This window comes from Muntiacus reevesi, chromosome 2, assembly GCF_963930625.1.
Source record: "Muntiacus reevesi chromosome 2, mMunRee1.1, whole genome shotgun sequence".
NCBI classification, from domain to species: domain Eukaryota; kingdom Metazoa; phylum Chordata; class Mammalia; order Artiodactyla; family Cervidae; genus Muntiacus; species Muntiacus reevesi.
Genome location: NC_089250.1, coordinates 42386817 through 42409696, shown reverse-complemented (window position 1 = coordinate 42409696; position 22880 = coordinate 42386817). Strand labels below are relative to the sequence as shown.

The following is a 22880-nucleotide window of genomic DNA, read 5'->3' as shown; positions in this document are numbered from 1 at the left end:
TTAAAAATACTTAAGGAAATTTTCTTTTGGTCTTACTGCACGGCTTGTGGGATATTACTTTCCTGACCCATGATGGAATGGGGGCCCATGGTAATAATATGCCAAGTCTTAAAGGCTGAACACCAAGGATTTCTAATACCTTAAGAATATACCAAGAAGCATAGTTCACCAATCAATTGTTCACCAAACAAATGATCCTATTATATAATAGTCACCTGGGCACAGTCACTAGCACACATGTTAAACAAACAGAATGCAGCACCTTTGAAGTGTAGAATATGTCTTCTCTCTTCACAGTACCATCTGCAATCTTGCTTTGAATGGCCTGGCCAACTTGTTCTTCATTTCGGTACACATGAGCACAGTCAATATGGCGGAACCCAACCTCTATAGCGAGTTTGGTGACTTCCAGAGCTTCACTCTTAGGAACCTACATAAGCAACAAAGGTAGAAGTTGAATAACCACATGATTAAGAGATTGCTAACACAAGCTTTGATCTTCCAAAGAATCAACTTTTCTTCATATATTTGATTAGTTCTCTATCTCTGGTTCTGAACCCATGACGGTTTCCCTGAACATTTCTGGTCAGTTTTTAAATAGATATACAGTAACCCTTATAGCCCAAATGATCCGTGGTGGATCACAGGCATCTGAGGACCCCAAGACAACCTCCAGGTTCGGTAGACCCAAAGGACTCAGCATAAAGTTGTGGTCATGAATATGATTTATACTATAAGATACTTGAAGAAAAATAAAAAAGGTATAAGGTATATGGTAAAGACATTAAACTACAGGAGATAGTGAGAGACATTGAGCCTGGCCTGTTGCAATCCATAGAATCACAAAGAATCAGACATGACTTAGTGACTGAACAACAACAGTAACAAAAAGCATCAAGAAGCAAGGTGAAAGCTTCCAAGACCACTGTCTCCAGTGAAGCTACATGGAATACACCAAATAAAAACTGTATCTATTCAAAGTGTACAAAGTGATGCTGTCATATAAGGATTCATTGCTGATGATCATCAAAATCAAGCTAGTTAGCAGATCCCTCATTTCACTTACCTTATTTTAGGGGTTTGTAAGAAAACTTAACATGTAGTCTCTACAAAATCTCAGTGTATCACCCATTATTTTTAACTCTAGTTCATGGTGCTGTGCATCAGGTCACAAACTTATTCATATTATTACTGAAGGTCTAGACTGTTGACAAACATCTTTCCATTTCTCACAGATTTGTCTCCAGTTTCTGGTCTTCATTTCTCTACTCTCTGTTTCTATATGTTCCACTATTTTAGATTCCACCTACAAAGAGACTTCCTTGGTGGCTCAGATGTTAAAGTGTCTGCCTACAATGAGGGTGACCTGGGTTTGATCCCTGTGTCAAGAAGATCTCCTAGAGAAGGAAATGGCAACCCACTCCAGATGTTCTTGCCTGGAAAATCCCAAGGACAGAGGAGCCTGGTAGCCTACAATCCATGGGGTCGCAAAGAGTTGGATACGATTCAGCAACTTCACTTTCACTTTTCACAAAGACATCATGTAGTATTGTCTCTTATTTCTGGCTTACTTCACTTAGCTAAAGTTCTCCCAGTTCACCTGTGTGATTTCAAATGCCAGTATTAACTATGTTTTAAATGCTGAATAATATTCCATTTCTTTTTCATGTGTCAGAATCTTTTCTATTTCAAGGAGATAGATAATTGCTGTAATCACCCTCTGTTGGATGCAGTCCTGGTCTTTCTTAAACACTTGAGCATTCAGGGATGTAATAACAATGGACCGGTGAGCTTCAGTACTAGCCTGGACACTTTACTCCCCGCACCCTACTTTGCACTACAAAGTCCTGTCTTCTCTTTCCAAAATGCCTCTGAATATTTCCTTCCATTCTCCAAATGATAAAAGTGAGATGAAAGCTTCAGGATCAGACCTTGTCACAACTACATTCTCTAGAGACAAGATGGACAGCAAACTTTCTGGCTTCAGGTCTAGAGACTTGTCTGCTAGTCCCTTTTCTGTCCAAGCACTGAAATCTACACTTTAATAAAAAGACATTAAAACACCCAAGGATATATTACACAACCATGCCTGTAAGATGGTAGCTTATCCCCTCAAATGACACTATATTTTCCATTAGAAGAAGTTTCCAAGCAGCAACCGAAGTACAAGGCAAAACACAGCTGGAATGTCTTGCCTGACACCTACCAAGCACCCCACGGTAGAAAAGCAATTCTCTCCAATTAGTTCCTATTCACCTCACCCTTAGGACCTTCCCCCTCAAATACTTCTCTGGGTCACATCTTTTTTCAGAGGTAAGAGTTCTGGAGCTAATAAAATACACAGAGAAACCCAGTCACTGCAATCGCCCTCAAAGCAAAGAGTTGACAGTCAGTGATCTTGACAGTCGAGTCTCACCTCTTCTGCCAAGCTGGGAAAGAGATAGAAACTGGAAGGGAACCCAAACTAATCTGCAGGTGAGCGAGCCTCAGACCCTGATGCAGAAAGAAGACTGGATGCTCTCTCCCCTTTCACAGGGCATCATTCTAGCCTGGTTCATTTCTAGAGGAGTTAACCAGGATCTCATTGCTTGACAAACCAAGTCCCTTCCACTCATGTTACATCCACTAGTATTTATATCTCAACCCCATACCAGTACTGATACCTCTGGAGGTGCAGCGGTGCCAAATCCCAGGATAGGAATGAAGTGGCCATCATTAAGCTTCACTCTCTGGCCTTTGGGATTCATTGCCTGTTTCACCTCTGAATAAGCAGACTGATCTTTACTTCTGCCTTCACAGGTTATAAATAACAGGAAGTTAACACCCCATCTGACTGTCCAATATAAGCAGATACATTGGAGGAGGAGAGGATTAAAACAGCGCAACTATGTAGAATAAGAAGAGGAATGAAGCCAGTTACATTGGTAGTTTGTTTGTTTGTTTTTATCAGAATAACTTCACTTATATAATGATGAAATGTGCCAAACAATTATTGACCAAATGTTACACAGAAACCTCCACACACCAGTCATTTCACTTTTCTAATTATGAAGCCCACTTTTGATCAAACATCAATTGAAACAACTATTTCAGAGTACAAGAAGGCACACTAATCACACAATTAAAAAGTATTGATTATTAAGCATTTTCCAAAATGTAATCTCTTAATAGAGAATCAAAATATAAAACAAACAAAATTTGCCTTTTTAAATTTTCCAGCAGCAAAATTATTTTGCTTTACACACCTGTGGTGGTAGAGGCATAGTCAGTAAGTCATGTCCAACTCTTTTACAACCCCATGGACTGTACTCCGCCAGGCTCCACAGTTCATGGAATTATCAGGTTAGAATACTGGAGTCGGTTGCCATTTCCTACGCCACAGTAACTTCCTGATCCAGGGATCAAACCCAAGTTTCTTGTGTCACTTAAATTGGCAAGTGAATTCTTACCATTGGGCCACCTGAGAAGCACTTACAGACCTGACTAGGGTGAAATTCTGAAAAGGATACCAAAACCAGACATGTTGGCAAAGTGTTTATTGGTGGTAATCATTAACAGTTTGTGGATACCATGTGTAGGTTCAAACAGATGCTTGAGTGTTTAGACCTTGTACTAAGCTATGTAACTTTTTAGAGCACTCTTATAATGTAACCAATACATATTTTACAGTTTGTTATCATGCTAAATATTATGCCTAAAGGAAAAACCTATAAGCAACTGAAATTGCAACAAATTTGGGAAGAGTGAGGGAAATCATGATGCCCTGGTACAATGGGATATGGTGAAGAAAAATTCAATTTCACATATATAGTGATGTCAGCAAAATAGTGAGCTTAGAGGAGTAGGAAGTATGGAAAGAGAAAGCAGCTGAAAAATGTAGGAGTTATGGGAAACATTCAAAAAAACATCTACAGCAACAAAGTGAACACGCAACTAGGGAAGATCCAAAAGACTGGAAGGACATTTCCATATGTTTTTATTCAGATCACCTCTCCCCTGACTTGAGCAGAGCCATCTTGATCTGTAAAGGGCGGCAGTTCAGCACCCTGCTGCTTCTCTCAAAGCAAACTCATCGCAGAAGTCCTTATGTGCAATATTCTCCCCTACTTGGAGCTTGCCTGGAAACTGTCGTCCATTTCACTTAACTCTGAGCTTGAACTGAAGAGCAGCTGGAGTGGCTCATTACACCTGCAGTGGGACTAGATATATATGGGACCAGAGTCAGGGAGTAAGGGTAGAGACACACACAAGACCATGTAAAATCCTGATAGAATTGGGTGTGGATTTGGGGGATAGTAAGGCATCCAACAAAGGTCTGTCTATTCAAGGCTAAGGTTTTTCCGGTGGTCATGTATGGATGTGAGAGTTGGACTGTGAAGAAAGCTGAGCACCGAAAAATTGATGTTTCAAAACTGTGATGTTGGAAAAGACTCTTGAGAGTCCCTTGGTCTGCAAGGAGATCCAACTAGTCTATCCTAAAGGAGATCAGTCCTGGGTGTTCATTGGAAGGACTGATGCTGAAGCTGAAACTCCAATCAATACTTTGGCCACCTCGTGCAAAGAGTTGACTCATTGGAAAAGACCCTGATGCTGGGAGGGATTGGGGGCAGGAGGAGAAGGGGGCGACAGAAGATGAGATGGCTGAATGACATCATCAACTCCATTGACATGAGTTTGAGTAAACTCCGAGAGTTGGTGATGGACAAGGAGGCCTGGTGTGCTGCAATTCATGGGGTTGCAAACAGTCAGGCACAACTGAGTGAATGAACTGAACCGAAGGCATTCAAAACTAATCATAAATACCCCAGAATCAGAAAGCCACTCATGAGCCAAGTAAGTTGTTGACTCAGAAATGACCTAAGTTTCCCTTAGTTTCCTGTTGGGCTGAACCCAGGACCAGGCCATGCCACGTCAGCTAGTGAAGGACAATCAGGATGTGGTACAAATCTGTGAATAGTGTGTGTGCTGTACTTGTCCAAGTAACCAGTCATGAATGCACAGAAGGAGAGAGAGAAAAAGCATACAATAAAGAAAGATGAAACAACAAAGCTAAAAAAAGAGACAGAGAGGAAAAAAGAGAGAAAAACATGAGCCATGAAACTGTTTTTGTTACTGTTTAGTCACTAAGTCAAGATACCTCTACTGTGACCCAATGGACCCCACAGGTTTCTCTGTGCATGGTAGTCTCTAGGCAAGAATACCAGAGTCAACTGCCATTTCCTTTTCCAGTGGATCTTCCTAGATCAGGGATGCAACCCATATCTCCTGCACTGTCAGGCAGATTCTTTACAACTGCCCAACCTGGGAAGCCTGATCCATGAGAGGAAGAAAAAAAATCGGCACCAACTCTTCCTGACCAATCACAGGAGCCACACTTAGTGCACAGTGAGTGTCACACACTGTCCTGGGGAGGAGCTCGAGGTGGGCAAGAGGATGCTGAGCTCAGCTCCCCCAGAAGCACATTAGGGGGTCCCATCTCCTGAAAACACATGACACAAGTAGGAAGCCTCCTCCACACCAAGGCTGTAGAGAACCATCCCCATGGAGCTGGATGGGAAGGGAAGAGAAGCCGTCATATGAGGACTGAGCCCACAGGAGGGTCCTAGATAAGGAGGATGGGCAGGGGCTCAGAGGTCCTCCCTGGAGAGACCTGTACACACCACACACTGGGCACTGCAGCCCTGGAACGACCCCAGGAGGTCGTAGTCCCACAGCTTCTGTGAACTCAGGTGGACCCGCCGGAGGCCCGGGAACTTGACTCCTCTCCTGAGACACGCACCCACTCCTGCTCCTGGAATAGGCTGAGGAGGCAGACGGATGTTGTCAAGGAGTCGGCTGGTTTACTGAGCAGCCCATGTGCCCCCTGCCCCATAGATGCCCCTTCAGTGCCTCTGGATCCAGTTTACTACCCCCAGGGTGAGGGCCACCCACGCTGGGCAGAGTGGGCAGTATGGGGTACAGAGCCAGCTCAGAACAGAAGGATGTCTGGACAAGTCAGGGTGGCCATCAGCTATCAGCGAGTGGCCCGAGGAGCAGTGTTCTGGAAATACCCTTCTCCATTTCCCTCACAGTAAAGTCCTTTAAAAGCCTATGTGACAAGGACCCCCTGCCCCACCAGCTGTCTGACTTGTCTTCAGCTCCTGTCTCCCCACCTCGCTAAACTCCACCCACATCAGCCAACTTGCTGGCCCTTAAATGTTGCATGAACACTCTTCCTTCCTGGCAAAAGCATTTTCTGTTCCAGAGAAATGCAGGAACCACTGTCTCTATCTTCAAGGCTGTTTTGTAGAAAAGAAAATTTGTGTGGGATGAAGGGTAGTTGGTGTCTCTGCCTAATAGATGTACAGAAACACAAGATGTTATGCAGAACTATCTCAACAGACACATACCCATTTCCAACAGCTAAATTCTCCTGCTACCATTCATAGTCTCATTCTCCACGAGACTAACAACTCAAGAATTTATTTCACTTATTGACATTTCTTGATGAAACAATGTCTTTCTAAAGAATGTTCAATAAAGTTTTGCTGAATGACCAATGAATGAACTCAAAATATGTAAGGATTCATCAAAATGCTAAGCACGGGCAGACAATTAAGAAATTACATAAATGAGTAAAATGTACTGCATTACAGGAAGCAAAATAGAACACCAATTTTTTAAAATCATTCTTTTAGCTTACCAAGATACTTATGCTGTTTCAAAAGAAGTATACACCTGTGGATTGAGGTTTAATTGTCTTTGAAGGTAAACAAATGCACATATTTGTCTAGGAAAATCACAAGGTAAATATACCAAAGGTAAGTATTTTAAATGGGTAAACACAACTAACATTTATTTTCTATCTGTCCCTTCTATTTTCTATAATTTGGAGGTATTATTTTAATGATCAGAAGCAAGAGTTCTTACTTGAAGCCTTTATTATTTCATAAACATTTTATCTTTTAAAAAGGAAAGGCAAGCTTTCAAAAGTTCAGACACTTAATTTAAGTACCTCCACCAAGTACAAAAGTCTTCACCACCCTAGACGCAAGAAATTCTCGAAGAATCTCAGTGAGAGTTGAGAGTCAATATTCTTCAAAGAATGGATACTCAGGGTGACCAACATCACTGAAAGAGAAGGAGGAAGATTCATTTATTAAATCAGTCATGTTGTCATAGAGCATTATTCTATGATGCGGTCAGGATGGGCTAAAACTCTCAATCTACAAACACATCCCTCCTTCTCCCCTGACAAGCACACACGCAGGTGTCTGCTCCATGTGCACACTGCACCTGCACGTCCAATCCCAACATTCACATGTAATATTCACTTCACAATGACAGGTAGTTTGACTCAGGTTACAATTTATATGAGACCATAAGACATGGCAGTAACTGTAGCGACACAGTTGAAACTTCTGCCCCTAGATGATGAAAAGGTGCACAGTGAACAAATTAACTGCCCTTTTTCATACATCCATGAATAAGCAAATGAGTGCTCCAAAAATGCAGAGTGCCTGGAACCTGTCATCTCTTGAAGAGCTACTACAAGAATCTGAATAATCGTACAGCTCAAAGTGGGATTATTCCTTTCTTAATTTATAATGTATTAAAACACTTATTACTCAGCAGTTAGTATTACTGCTGTTTTCCTTTTTTTCCATGTTTTTATTTTTCTTTCTGAATTTGTCCTTTTCAACTCATTAAAAAGTGCACGAGCAATTCCAAGTGCCAGGAGCTGTGCTGTTGACCCGAGTCCACAAAGATGAGTAAGTCTAGGCATTCACAGCCTAATGAAGAAGAACATAGACTTATACTTAAGAGCCCCTAAGTACAGAAAAATAACCTTCCAACTTTTCTTTAATCATGACTTTTCTCAGAAGCATTATACTGCTTTACAAGCAATAGGGACAGTTTTGAGATCCTTCATTAGACATAAAATCTTCATTTTGCCAATAGTTTGTATCCCCTTCTCTCTAAACTCCCTTCCAACTTCTCCCTGTTTGATCAGTCATCTGTCTCTTCAGTCTTGACATCCTCCTGCAGTAATTAGGCAGCTGGAATCCCATGCTAGTGACTAAGTTAAAGTACAGGAGGTAGGGACTTCGCAGTGGATGGATCACTGAAGAACAAATACAACATAGGTGTGAGTCTTTACTCAAGAAAGCAGAAGACCCAGGTGATCTTACCTGGGTGTGTCCTGCTAAGGACACACCAGTCACTCACTGGAGGTTCAGTTAAGCTCATGATCTACTGGCAATTCAGCTTTGTGAGATAACAAGGATGAGGATGTGGAAGTTATAACAGGGGGGGGGGGAAGGCCAATTAAGAGACCAATTTGAAAGAAATGGATGATGTTTTGGAGGAAAATGCAAAATCCACCAGACACTTAGGGGACAGGGTGGAAGCAGGCCCCCTGCGACTTCATCGCACAGATACACATTGGATTTCATGGGACCATTCTTCATAAAAAATATCAACAATACATTTTATAATTTTGTTAGGCATAATATGGATGCCTTCTTCCCAGGTGGCTCAGTGGTTAAGGGTCCACCTACCAAGCAGGAGACCTGAGTTCGATCCCTAAGGTTGCAAAAATCTGTTGGAGAAGGAAATGGCAATCCACTCCAGTATTATTGCCTGGGAAATCCCAAGAACAGAGGAGCCTGTTGATCTATAGAGCATGGGAGGGTAGAGAGTCATACAGGACTTAGAGATTAAACAAAAACAACAAAACATGAATGTAATGCATGATGGATTCATTACTATATATTTATTATAAATATAATTATTTTTCCCTGATGTAAAAAGAATTAAAGATGAAATAAGTTCACAAGTCCCTGAAAGAATACTGGGCTGCAGATACTATGCCATCTGTTTCCTGAGTCTCTCAGCCCTGAAAGGAAGCACAACAGGCATAGGGATCAGGGGCACAAAGTAGTGAATTCACTATGATGTGATCTCAGGATTTTATTGATGTGCTGTTCTGAGCTCCAATCACATTTCTGTTGGTCAGAGATGAACCCCTAGAGGAAACCTCTGGTGTGAGGTCTGCAGGAAGGCCCTGGTTTACTCCTACGCTGAAAATCAGGACTGTCTTCCAAGAATTAAGCTTTAAAAAGCTTAGTTCCCCTACTGAACCGCCTGCTACAGAAAGTAACATATGTGTGAAACATCTGCAAATCTCTTACAGTAGAAATTCATAGTATCTTCTATTTCCGTTGAGGCCATCAGTTGCTTTCATGTCCTCTGGACTCAGTTCAAAGTCAAACACCTGGAAGAAAGGAAAGAATCATGCTAACTCCCCCAAGAACTGGCCTCCCCCTGGGGACTAGAGGACTTTCCCACTGGATGGAGATAAGAAGAGGGGACAGGGAAGCCGTGTCTGTCCTCAGCTTCCAGGTGAAGAAGCCTGGGAGCCTCTGCTGTGTTCTCACCTCTCCTTCCCACACCTTCTCCTTCTCTGTCCATCTCACAAATGTTACAGTGCATCAGTCCCTTATCTTTCTAAGTGAATCACTTGAGACAGAAAACAAACAAATTAAAATCTTCTTTTACCAAGCATGGTTGTTGGACATTTCTGACTCGATACTGAACCTGAGCTAGCATTAGTCTGATTAACTCTCCCAACATACCCTAAGAGTAACAGCATTCAGCTAAAACAGTGTCAGAAGGAGGCTCCTCCATGAAAGCCTATTCAAAAATCTGATATCAAACTTACTCATTACTTATAACTGAATCTAAAAAATTTTTTGTAAATGCCTTTGTGGAGAAAGTTATGAAGTATTTAAGACCTTAGAGAACACCTAAATAATTAAAAATTCATATCATAATTTTGAAACGGAAAGCTCAGTTTTATCAAGAAATTCAGTTTCTCCAAAGTGATGTAGTGTTTCAGTGCAACATGAACCAAAGACTTAAGTACGTATTATTTTGTGAAATTCAGTAAAGTAATACTAAGTTTGAAATAAGAAATAGCTAGTCCAGAGCAGTCAAGATGGCCTTAAAGAAGAGGAATATACCATTCTGAAAAACAAGACTTATTTTATACTTTTGTAACAGAGTACACAAAACTGAGTAGTTAAATATAAGGGATAGGCCAGAAATGTATTTATGAACATTTGATATATGACAAAGTTGGCAGTGAAAATCTGTGGAAAATGTGGACAATTAAATTTCCATTTAAATTTTATATATATATATATATATATATATGTCATCATTTTACATCATATTAGAAAATCAGTTCCAGATGTATTTCAGAGCTAAATTTGAATGCAAACACAAAAACAACTTTTCATGGGACTATGTAGTTGACACTTGACTTGGCCTGACTTGCACTGGGCAGTGAAATTTGCCAAAAGAAATGGTGAGTTAGTTCTGAGTCTAGACATGAAGAGGATTTTTCCCTACTCCCTAGCTTGGGATCGTAATTAGGAAATTAAAAGATGCTTGCTCCTTGGAAGAAAAGCTATGACAAACCTAGACAGCTTCTTAAAAAGCAGAGACATCACTTTTCTGACACAGGTCTGTCTAGTCAAAGCTATGGTTTTTCCTCTAGTCATGTGTGAATGCTATAGTTGGACTATAAGGAAAGCTGAGCACCAAAGAATTGATGCTTTTGAACTGTGGCATTGGAGAAGACTCTTGAGAGTCCCTTGAACTGTAAGGAGATCAAACCAGTCAATCATAAAGGAAATCATTCCTGAATATTCATTTGAAGGACTGATGCTGAAACTGAAATTTCAATACTTTGGCCACCTTTTGCGAAGTACTGACTCATTGGAAAAGACCCTGATGCTAAGAAAGATTGAAGGCAGGAGGAGAAGGGGATGACAGAGGATGACTTGGTTGAGTGGCATCACTGACTTGACGGACATGAATTTGAGTAAACTCCAGGAGTTGGTGATGGATAGGGAAGTCTGGCATGCTGCAGTCCATGCACTTGCAGAGTCAGACCCAGCTGAATTACTAAACTGACTGACTGGCTTGGGATCATAGGGCTGTGCTGAGATAGTTGTCACAGTACAGCCAAATATATATGAAAAATATACTAAGAAGTGTGCAGGCTCCTCTAACAAGAGTCACATCCACCTGGTAAACCTCTGAACTGCAAATGCACAAATGTACCAAGCCTAGAGGACAAAAGCTTAGCTGAGTTTCAGCTGATTCTCAAACCACAGAATCAATAGATGCAGAAATTATCTCTGAGTTAAATCCTGAAACTGGAAAGATATTCCTGTACAGCTATTGTAAGGGTACAAATAATGGTCTCCTACACAGAAGTCAAAACACAGACAGCTTAGCAAAAATAAGCACAGTCTAGACCAGGAAATTTGCAACAGCAGAAACTCAAAGAGATTAAATGTGTGAAGTGAAACCTTATAGGATTCATGGATATACAAAATAAATCGACAATTACTAGAGCTAATCAATGAATATAGTAAAGTTGCAGGATATGAAATTAACACACAGAAATCCCTTGCATTCCTATACACTAACAATGAGAAAACAGAAAGAGACATTAAGAAAGCAATTCTATTCACGATTGCAAAGAAAAGAATAAAATACTTAGAAACAAATATACCTATAGAAACAAAAGACCTATATATAGAAAACTATAAAACACTGATGAAAGAAGTCAAAGAGGACACAAACAGATGGAGAAACATACCGTGTTCATGGATTGGAAGAATCAATATTGTCAAAATGGCTATTCTACCCAAAGCAATCTATAGATTCAATGCACTCCCTATCAGATACCAACGGTATTTTTCACAGAACTAGAACAAATAATTTCACAATTTGTATGGAAATACAAAAAACCTCGAAGAGCCAAAGTAATCTTGAGAAAGAAGAATGGAACTGGAGGAATCAACCTGCCTGACTTCAGACACTACTACAAAGCCACAGTCATCAAGACAGTATGGTACTGGCACAAAGACAGAAATATAGATCAATGGAACAGAATAGAAAGCCCAGAGATAAATCCACGAACCTATGGACACCTTATCTTTGACAAAGGAGGCAAGGATATACAATGGAAAAAAGACAATCTCTTCAACAAGTGGTGCTGGGAAAACTGGTCAACCACTTGTAAAAGAATGAAACTAGAACATTTTCTAACACCATACACAAAAATAAACTCAAAATGGATTAAAGATCTAAATGTAAGACCAGAAACTATAAAACTCCTAGAGGAGAACATAGGCAAAACACTCTCTGACATAAATCTCAGCAAGATCCTCTATGACCCACCTCCCAGAATATTGGAAATAAAAGCAAAAATAAACAAATGGGACCTAATGAAACTTAAAAGATTTTGCACAACAAAGGAAACTATAAGTAAGGTGAAAAGACAGCCCTCAGATTGGGAGAAAATAATAGCAAATGAAGAAACAGACAAAGGATTAATCTCAAAATATACAAGCAACTCCTGAAGCTCAATTCCAGAAAAATAAATGACCCAATCAAAAAATGGGCCAAAGAACTAAACAGACATTTCTCCAAAGAAGACATACAGATGGCTAGCAAACACATGAAAAGATGCTCAACATCACTCATTATCAGAGAAATGCAAATCAAAACCACAATGAGGTACCATTACACGCCAGTCAGGATGGCTGCTATCCAAAAGTCTACAAGCAATAAATGCTGGAGAGGGTGTGGAGAAAAGGGAACCCTCTTACACTGTTGGTGGGAATGCAAACTAGTACAGCCACTGTGGAAAACAGTGTGGAGATTTCTTAAAAAACTGGAAATAGAACTACCATATGACCCAGCAATACCACTTCTGGGCATACACACTGAGGAATCCAGATCTGAAAGAGACACGTGCCCCCCAACGTTCATCGCAGTACTGTTTATAATAGCCAGGACATGGAAGCAACCTAGATGCCCATCAGCAGATGAACGGATAAGGAAGTTGTGGTACATATACACCATGGAATATTGCTCAGCCATTAAAAAGAATTCATTTGAATCAGTTCTAATGAGATGGATGAAACTGGAGCCCATTATACAGAGTGAAGTAAGCCAGAAAGATAAAGAACATACAGTATACTAACACATATATACGGAATTTAGAAAGATGGTAACGATGGCCCTATATGCAGAGCAGAAGAAGAGACGCAGAAGTACAGAACAGACTTTTGAACTCTGTGGGAGAAGGTGAGGGTGGGATGTTTTGAAAGAACAGCATGTATATTATCTGTGGTGAAACAGACCACCAGCCCAGGTGGGAGGCATGAGTCAAGTGCTCGGGCCTGGTGGGCTGGGAAGACCCAGAGGAATCGGATGGAGAGGGAGGTGGGATGGGGGACCGGGATGGGGAATACGTGTAACTCTACGGCTGATTCATATCAATATATGACAAAACCCACTGAAAAATAAAAAAATTTAAAAAATTAAAAATATATATAGTTAATTTTATGTTGGAAATAAATGGGAGAACCAGTCCAAAACTGAGTAATCAAAATATGGGCTCTACATCTGAGTAAAAGTTTCAGAGTAAATATTTTAACTACTCTTAGAATTACCACGAGCCTTTAACTTCACCCTCTAACCTGGATGGTTTTTATCATCCCCAGCACATTTTTTTTTTTGTACTGTGCTCCCTGTTGAAGGTCCATAAAGGATGAGACCACCAAGACTAAGGCTTTAGCCATCAAAACTCCACACAAAATCTTAAGGCAGTCTTACATGATTTGCCTTTTTTATTTACTTCCAATTCCATCTTGTCTTGGTTTTCCTTCCTATACACGGTTTGCTACAATGCACTTTCCAGTCCAATTTCTGGTCATGCCTTCATCTCAGAAAAATGCCTCTGGGTTCTACCCATAATTTACCTGGAAGCTTTCCCCACCTTTTCCACCCAAATTTATCAGACAGGGATACCATTCTGGTTCTATTCACACCGTCCAGACAGAGACTCTGTGCTCTAGAATCTTCTGTCCACAAAGGTCAGATGAACAGGAGGGGAGGAAAGACAGACATTAGGCTCCAGTGCAAAAAGGAGGTTCTGAAGAGCAGGAGGGAGAGGAGCCAAGCAGCTCACCTGGTTGCAGACAGACTTGTACTTGAGCCCCGGCTTGTTCAAGATCTTCTTCAGCTGTTTGTGGTTGAAGTTGGACACCCCAATGGATTTGGCAAACCCTGCATCCTTGCATTTCTCCAGGGCCTGGGAGGGAGGGGTGGTGAACAATTACATGGAGTGATAGAGCAAGAATAAATGCTGAAAACATCAGTAATCACCATCATCCATCAAGAATTAGCATTGATTATCAAGAAGAAAAAAGGGGAAAAAGTCATGACATAAGAAGAATTACTGTCTCCTCCTTAGAAAAACCCTAGAGAAGACATATCACATGGAAGGAAATAGATGCCTGTCTGCACTGTCCCATATTCTTCTCCTTCATTCCACTCTGTGAACATTTCAGCAATGATTTCCTTCCCACAACTTCAACATAACAACCCTTAAATTCTTGAACTGCTGAGTCTGATGGTTCACAGCCCATTCTCACGGTTGAAGAAATGAAGGAGGTTCCCCCTCACCTGGCTCCTCCCCTGACTCTCTCCTCCCTGGACTCACCTGCACATAAGACAGAGATCCACTGAGTCAAATATCAGTTTTCCATTTTCACCTTTTGGAAAAAAAGATGAAATCCTTCCCTGGCTGGAACAGAAGCAGGTATTTTAGAAATGTCACAAAATAATTTCCCAACATTTATCCAGGCTGACAGGCATCAGGAATTAAACATCCATGAGACAGGTTTACAACTTTCTAGATACTAATATCTGCAAAGTGATTTGCTTATTGCGTTGTAAGCAATGTCTTTAGGAGGGAGGCTTAGTCTAATATCTTATACTTAATATATATTGTAATAAATACACTTTTTCTAGGTCCTAAAAGTGACTCACAGTGATTTCTGTGAACTGTGTCTGTTCCTTGTACTTCTCTATTTTTCAATGTATCTCTTTAGAAAGAACTGGTAGTAAGTTACATGGGCTTTATTTCCAGCGTAAATATTGCAATCACTTCCTTTTCCCTCTGAGGATCAGATGCCCAAGGGCAGAAATATGAACCAGTGGGGCTCAATTTAGGTGGATATGCAATGTGGAAGATCCAGACAAGCTCTCAAATTTGTGACCAAGAGCCTTGAGCTGCCCTGAAGCCATATTTGCCACCAATGGAAAATGTTCAGTAAACATAAGGCATACCACGAGTAAAGTCATAAGGGACAGAAATTAGGAGACATTTCTGAAGAGTACGCAAATCCTAAAATCTGTCTGTGACTGAGACTTGCCATCTACATAGTCCACTAAGAGATTTTACATCAGATGACTTGAGTTGATTTCTAGAACTTGAAATCAAGAATTCTAAGTAAACTGTTCTTATTGGCTAAGTGCAATCTACAAATGTCATACTGAAGACAAGCGAGAGTGTAGGCAAGGTCTTCCAAGTCCCTATAAAGGTATGAGGTTTATAAACATTCATGTCAATGTATGACAAAACTCACTGCAATGTTGTGAAGTAATTAGCCTACAACTAATAAAAATAAATGAAAAAAAAAAAAAAAGGTATGAGGTTTAGACACACCCAGAGGGAGCACCACCAAATCTGCTCAACTTAAAAGGATAAAAGACAAGATAAACTCATCATGTTCAATGTAAGGCAGTGTCATGCTCACCACAGCTGCACCAAACTCTTGGTTCATGAAATCCCCAGAGATTCAGGAGTCATAACCAGGACTGTGTGCAGAACTGCCTTATTTCTCAAGCTTTTCAGGCAGAAAAACTCAGATTATTTAACACCTTCCCCTGGGAGTCTTGTAAGGGATTCAAAGAAACTCAGTAAAAAGATGATCACAAACGGCTATTTGGGGAATTCTACCCTAGTGTAATCATCCCTTCAACCTACTAAGAAAAATCTTTATTCAAACATCCATGCAAGTTGATGCACACTCTAAAACAAGATATAAAGTTTATGTGATCACACAAAGTTCTAACCTTCAGAGCCACTGGAATATGAATAATATAGAGATCAACATAGTCAAGTTGAAGAGTTTTCAGTGATTTTTCCAAGGATTGTTGCACCAACTCTGGTCGAAGGGAAGTTAACCAAAGCTGCAGAGGTTAAAGAGTGGAAGTTGTATTAATAACACTTTAGGTAACTTTTTTCCTTACCACTTGGCTTGTGAGATATTACTTCCTTGACCAAGGATAGATCTTGGCTCATGGCATTAAAGCACCAAGTCTTAATCACTGAACCACCAGGGAACTCTAATGCTTTAGGGATGTATGTAAGAATAGTTCACCAAACAAACCTTCACCAAACAATGATTCTATTATATAATTGTCACCTTGGCAAAATCACTTGCACACATGTGCACACACTCAATACACAGCACCTTTGAGGCATAGAATATGTCTTCTCTCTTCACAGTGCCATCTGCAATCTTGCTTCGAATGGCCTGGCCAACTTGCTCTTCATTTTGGTACACATGAGCACAGTCGATATGGCGGAACCCAACCTCTATAGCGAATTTGGTGATTTCCAGATCTTCCCTCTTAGCAGCCTATATAAGCAACAAGGTAAAAGTTGAATATCTACATGACCAAGAGATTGCTAAGGCGCAAGAAGATCTTCCTAAGAATCAACATTTCTTTGTCCTTTTGGTTCATTCTGCAAGTGTTATGATGAACTCATGGCAGTTTCTCTGAATGTTCCTGGCCAGTGATTAAATGAGCACCAAGGAACCCTTCAATTCCAGATGACCAGTGGTTAATCACAGGCCTCAGAGGACCCCAATACAACCTCCAGGTTCAGTGATTTGCTGGAAGACCCAAAGGACTCAGCATTAAGTTGTAGTCATGGATAAGATTTGTACTGTGAGATGTTTGAAACAAAATCAACAAAGGTGTTAAATGCCTGGTAAAAGCATCAAGAACCATGTTAAAGCTTCTAAGACTTGTTTCCCAGTGAAGTCACACAGAATACACCAAATACAAAGCATATATATTGAATAAAGTGATGTTTTCATGAGATTATACATTGCTAATGATTACCACAATCAACATAGGTAACAGATCCATCACCTCACACACTTAAATTTAGGTTGTGTTTCTAAGAAAGTTTAAGGTCTAGTCTCTAGAAAATCTCAAGGTATAGCCCATTGTCTTTAACCATAGTCACTATGATACACATCAGGTGTTCAGATTTATTCATCTTAGGACTGAAAGTCTGTACCCTTGACCAAGATCTGTTCATTTTTCTGAGACTTGTCCCCAGTTTCTGGTCACCCTACTCTTTCTTCTATAAGTTCCACTGTTTTAGATTCCAGCTATAAGGAGATCATACTGTAATTGTCTTTCTGTTTATGGCTTATTACACTTAGCTTAATGTTCTCACAGTTCATCTGTGTGGTTGAAAAAGACAGGATTAATTTTGTTTTTAATATTGAATAATATTCCCTTTCTTTTTATGTGATTCAGACTCGTTCCTGTTTCAAGGAGGTAGATAGTTGGCATAGCTTCTCTCTGTTAGGGTTAGTCCTGGATTTTCTAAATGCTTGGGTATTTGCATGTATATCAAGGAATGAACCCAGTGAACTTCAGTAACAACCTGGACTCTTCCCTCCTCTCACCCCAATTTGTACTACAAAGTACTGGATTCTCTTTCCAAAATGTTTCTAATTCTTTCCATTGGTTTTATAGATGAAAAATATGAGGCTCAAAGTTTAAGGACCAGTCCATTATCACAACTACATACTATAAACACAAGATGGATAGCAAATTTTCTGGTTTACAGCAAAGAGACTTGTCCACTAGCTCCTCTTATACCCGAGTGGTAAAAACAATACTTAAATAAAAACACATTACAAAACACAAAGATACATTATAAAACCTGGCCTGTAAGAGTGCATCTTATCACCTCAAATGACACTATAGTTCCCATCAGAAGAAGTTTCCAAGTAGAAACAGAAGCACAGGGCAAAGCAGAGCTGGAGTGTTTCTGCCCTGGCACCTATCAGGCACCCCACAGTAGAAAAGCAATTTTCTCCCGTTATTTTTCAGTCACCTCGTCTTCAGGACCTTCCACCTAAAAATTTCTCTGGGTCATATCTTTTTGGAAGGAGGAAAGAGTCCTTGAACTAATAAAATCTACAGAGAAACCCCACCATTGCAATCACCCTTAAAGCAGAGCAACTGACAGTCAGTGTTCTTGACAGCCGAGCCTCAACTCTTCTACCAAGCTGGGAAAGAGACAGAAACTGGAGGGGAACCAAGAGTAATATGCAGGTGAGCTCAGTCTCAGACCCTGATGCAGAGTGGAGACTGAATATTCTCTTCCTTTTCACAGGGCATGGCTCTAGCCTGGTTAGTGGAACCACGTGACCCTCCCAGAGTCACAGGAGCTCAGTGCTTGACAACCCAAGTCCCTTCTGCTGTCACATCCACTACTATTTATATCTCAGCCCACAACCAGTACTGTTACCTCTGGAGGTGCATAGGTTCCAAATCCAAGGACAGGAATGAAGTGGCCATCATTAAGCTTCACCTTCTGGCTTTTGGGATCCATTGTCTGTTGTTCCTCTGAGAAAGCAGATTGATTTTTTCTTCTGCCTTCAGAGGTTATAAATAACAAGAAGGTAACACTCCAGCTGCACTGTCCAATGTTTACAGATGCGTTGTACAAGTGTGATTAAACTAATGCCCATGGAGTCAGAGAGTTACCTTGTTTGATTTTTTTTATCAGTATAATCTAAAGTATTATATAAAGTGAGATTGGCTGAGCAATTAATGACCATTAGTTAGACTAGAAATTTCCACACACCAATCTTTTTTATTTTCTGTTATAGGCCCAATCTCAATCAAACATAAACTGAAACAACTATCTTACAGTACAAACAGCACACATACACACATCACAAAATGTAAAAGTGATTCCAGCAGTTTTGAAAATTTTATCCCTTAATAAAGAATGAAAACTTTAAGTGAAATTAAATTTTCCTTTTTGCATTTCCCACCAGCAAAATTATTTTGCTTTACAGATCTGACAGGGGTGAAATCCTGAACAGGATACCTAAACCAGACATTTTGGCAAAGCGTTTATTGGAGGTTAATTATTAACAGCTTTAGGATACCATGTGCAGTGTGCAAAGAGACTCTGAGTGTTTCTATGTTGTACTTAGTTATATAACTTTTAGAGTAAGCTTGCTTTCCAGGTGGCCCTAGAGGTAAAGAACCCGCCAGCCAATGCAGGAGATATAAAGTTTCGATCACTGGGTTCAATCCCTGGGTTAGGAAGATCCCCTGAAGGAGGGCATGGCAACCCACTCCAATATTCCTGCCTGGAGAATCCCATGAACAGAGGAGTCTGGCAGGCTATAGTCTATGGGGTTGCAAAGAGTCAGATGAGACTAAAACTGCTTAACACACACCCAGAGTACTCTCATAATGTAACTGATACATACTTTACATAATTTACTAGCTTGTTAAACATTATTCATGAAAGAAAACCCTATAAGCTACATGTGTGTTAGTCGCTCAGTCATGTCCGACTCTTTGCGACCCCACGGGGTGTAGCCCACCAAGCTCCTCCATCCATGGGATTTTCCTGGTAAGAATTCTGGAGTGGTTTGCCATTTCATTCACTAAGGGATCTTCCTGACCCAGGGATCGAACCTGAGTCTCCTGCATAAACTACATAAGTTATAACAAATTTGGAAAGATAAGGGGAAATTGTGATGCACTGATACATGGGGGTGTGGTGAAGTTAAAATTTAACATACATAGTGATGTCAGCAAAATGGTGAACTAGGAGGACTGAACTCTCCCATGGAAAGGCAACAAAAGAAAGAGAAAGCAGTTGAAAAACCTCATAAGATCTCTGGAAAACAGTCAAAGATCTACAGCAACAAAGTGAACACACAATTAGGAAAAATCCAGAACAGAATGGTAGGAAATTTCATCGTGTATTACTCACCTGTACCCTCCTCCTGCCTGTGACAGTGCAGGCTTGATCAGCCCCCAGTTGTCTCCCTCAATCCAGAGTGATCAAAGAAAACCAGTTGTGCAATGTTCCAACCAACTTGGGGGCTGCCTGGGAACTCGTGCCTGTTCCACTTAACTCTATGCTTAAACTGAAGAGCAGCTGGAATGGCTATTGCAGTTGCAGGGGAAATATATATATATATATATACACATACAGCCAAGGACAAAGGAATAAAGATGGAGCCACAGAATAGACCATGCATTGATAAAACCCTGAGTAGAACTGGGGTGTGAATTTGGGAGCCATAGGGCATTCAAAAACAATCATAAATTCGCTGGGCTCAGAAAGGCACCCAAGGGCCAGGCAAGATGCTGACTCAGAAATGAAGTGAGTCACCCTTAGCTTTCCTGTTGGAGTGAAACAAGGACAAAGAGAATACCAGGTAAACTAGTGAAAGCCAGTCAGGACAAGGAACAAGATCTACAAAGAGTGAGTATTTGCCTGCTGTTTCAGGAAGCCAATTATGAACACACACATACACACACACACACACACACACACACACAGGAACACACACACATCAGGATAGGGCAGGGAGGCCAGACGGCCCCGAGAAGCAGGGTCTGGGGCTCTGATGGTGTGCCAGAGCTTCACCACAGGCATGGCCACCCACACCAGGGGTTGCCCCAGCATGCCTCCCTCCAGCTCTGCCACCATCTGGGCCAAAGGAGCCAGTGTTGGGAGTGGCGGAGGAGTGGGGTGCACACTTACAAGGAGTGGAACCAGTCTGGATCCAACCCTGAGAGTTCTGCTCCAACATCTTCAGACCCAGTAGGGTTGGCACAGCCACTGCGCACAGAAGCCTTTGCTCACAGTGGGCTCAGGCTCTAGTCTGCCCCTCCCCCTCCCACCGAGGTGACAGTTGCCAGCACGCCCTGGGAAGGGCTGACCCTGCCCTCCCTCCTCAGCTCCAGCTCTGCCCCAAAGCCTCTGGGCACACAAGGCATGTCCACACAAGGACAGCCCCACGAAACCAGGACAGGTAACTTTTTCACCTAATTTCATAGACACAGAGGACTTAAGCAAAATGAGAGGAATCTGTTTCAAAAGAAACAATGAAAAAAGAAAATCTGAAAACAAAATCTGTTAATGAGATAGATATTAATAATTTACCAGAATTAACAGTAATAAGAACGTTATTCTAACTAGGAAATAGAACATACTAACATTCACATGATAGGGGTTCCAGAAGAAGAGAGAGGAAAGGGGTCAGAAAATGTATCTGATGAAACTATGGCTAAAATTTTCTGAACCTGGGATTCCCTGGTGGTCCAGTGGTGAGGATTCTGTGCTTCCACTGTAGGGGGCACAAGTTCTGAAACTGGTCAGGAAACCACATAACAAAGGTGATTAAAACCATGAGATGGGGGATGTTCCTGGATTACCTGAGTCACCCTGGTGTAATCACAAAGTCCTTATACGTGGGACCTGGGAGGGTTGTAGTGAAAGAGAAGGTGGGAAGATAGGAGCATTAGATAAGAGACTCAAACACACTGTGCTCTGTCTTTCAGATGGTGGGAGAGTCTACAAGACCAAGGATGGAGTGTTCTCCTGTTGTTCAGTCCCTCAGTGGTGTCCAACTCTACCACAGCACGGACTGCAACACTCCAGACACCTTTATCCTTCATTGTCTCCCGGAGTTTGCTCAAACTCATGTCCATCAAGTCAGTGATGCCATCTAACCATCTCATCCTCTGTCATCCTCTTCTCTTCCTGATCTTAATCTTTCCCAGCATGAGGGTCTATTCCAATGAGTTGCCTCTTCTGGTCAGCTGACCAAATTATTGGAGCCTCAGCTTCAGCATTAGTCCTTCCAATGAATATTCAGAGTCAATTTCCTTTAGGATTGACTAGTTTGATCCCCTTGTTGTCCAAGGAACTCTCAAGAGCCTTCTCTGGCACCACAGTTTGAAAACATCAATTTTTCAGCACTCGGCCTTCTTTATGGTCCAGCTCTCACATTCATACATGACTACTGGAAAAACCAGAGCTTTGACTACACAGAACTTTGTCAGAAAAATGACATCTCTCCTTTTTAATATGCTGCCTAGGTTTTTCATGGTTTTTCTTCCAAGGAGCATTTAATTTTATGGCTAAGGTCAGCATCCACAGAGATTTTGGAGCCCAAGAAAAAAAAATCTGTCACTGTTTCCATTGTTTCCCCATCTATTTGCCATGAAGTGATGGGACCTGATGCCATGATCTTAGTTTTTTGAATGTTGAGTTTCAAGTGGGCTTTTCCACTCTCCTCTTTCACCTTCATCAAAACCAATGAATGAATGGCAAAATATGTAAGTATTTATCAAAATGTTAATCATGGCCAGACAATTAAGAAATTAAAGAAATTAATCAGATGCACTGCTTTACAGAGAGCAAAATATAATACTGGATAAATCATATTTTAGCTTACCAAGATGATTATGCTAAGTTGAAAAGTATACAACCTGTAGATTGAAGATTATTTGTCTTTGTAAATAATCATGCACACAAATTTGTACAGGATTCTATAAAGAAAATGTACCAAAGTATTATGTAATGGTGAATTACAGCTTATCTTTATTTTCTATCATTTCTCTTTTACTTTCCAAATTTCCTGTAATTTTTTTAATTATCAGAAAAAAGAGTATTCTTACTTTGAAGTTTTAATTGTTTCATAAACTGTTTCTTTTTTCACAAGGAAAGGTACTTTCAAAAGTTCAAACACTTAATTCAAGCATCTTCAGCGCTTACAAAAATCCTCTTCACAGCCCCAGAAGCAAAAATTTTTGAAGAACCACAGTGAGACCCAAGAATCAATATTCTTCAAGAAATGGATATTCAGGGTGACTGACACCACTGAAAG

General features: G+C 40.7%; 2 protein-coding genes across 4 annotated transcripts in view; both read right to left on the bottom strand.

Annotated features, from left to right (window-relative positions):
- LOC136159314 (dihydrodiol dehydrogenase 3) overlaps positions 1-2747 on the bottom strand; it is a 62723-nt gene extending 59976 nt beyond the window's left edge. For all 3 annotated transcript variants that reach the window (XM_065921393.1, XM_065921394.1, XM_065921395.1), the window contains exons 1-2: positions 2664-2747; positions 263-430 (exon numbers count right to left, since the gene is read on the bottom strand). In XM_065921393.1, the coding sequence (XP_065777465.1) occupies positions 263-430; positions 2664-2747 (252 nt within the window). The remainder of the gene's footprint in view (positions 1-262; positions 431-2663) is intronic.
- LOC136159322 (prostaglandin F synthase 1-like) overlaps positions 298-22880 on the bottom strand; it is a 27792-nt gene continuing 5209 nt past the window's right edge. The window contains exons 2-9 of the mRNA XM_065921400.1: positions 18479-18576; positions 16392-16559; positions 15991-16107; positions 14573-14656; positions 14039-14161; positions 9174-9256; positions 6995-7110; positions 298-430 (exon numbers count right to left, since the gene is read on the bottom strand). Of these exons, the coding sequence (XP_065777472.1) occupies positions 14621-14656; positions 15991-16107; positions 16392-16559; positions 18479-18562 (405 nt within the window). The 5' untranslated portion in view covers positions 18563-18576 and the 3' untranslated portion in view covers positions 298-430; positions 6995-7110; positions 9174-9256; positions 14039-14161; positions 14573-14620. The remainder of the gene's footprint in view (positions 431-6994; positions 7111-9173; positions 9257-14038; positions 14162-14572; positions 14657-15990; positions 16108-16391; positions 16560-18478; positions 18577-22880) is intronic.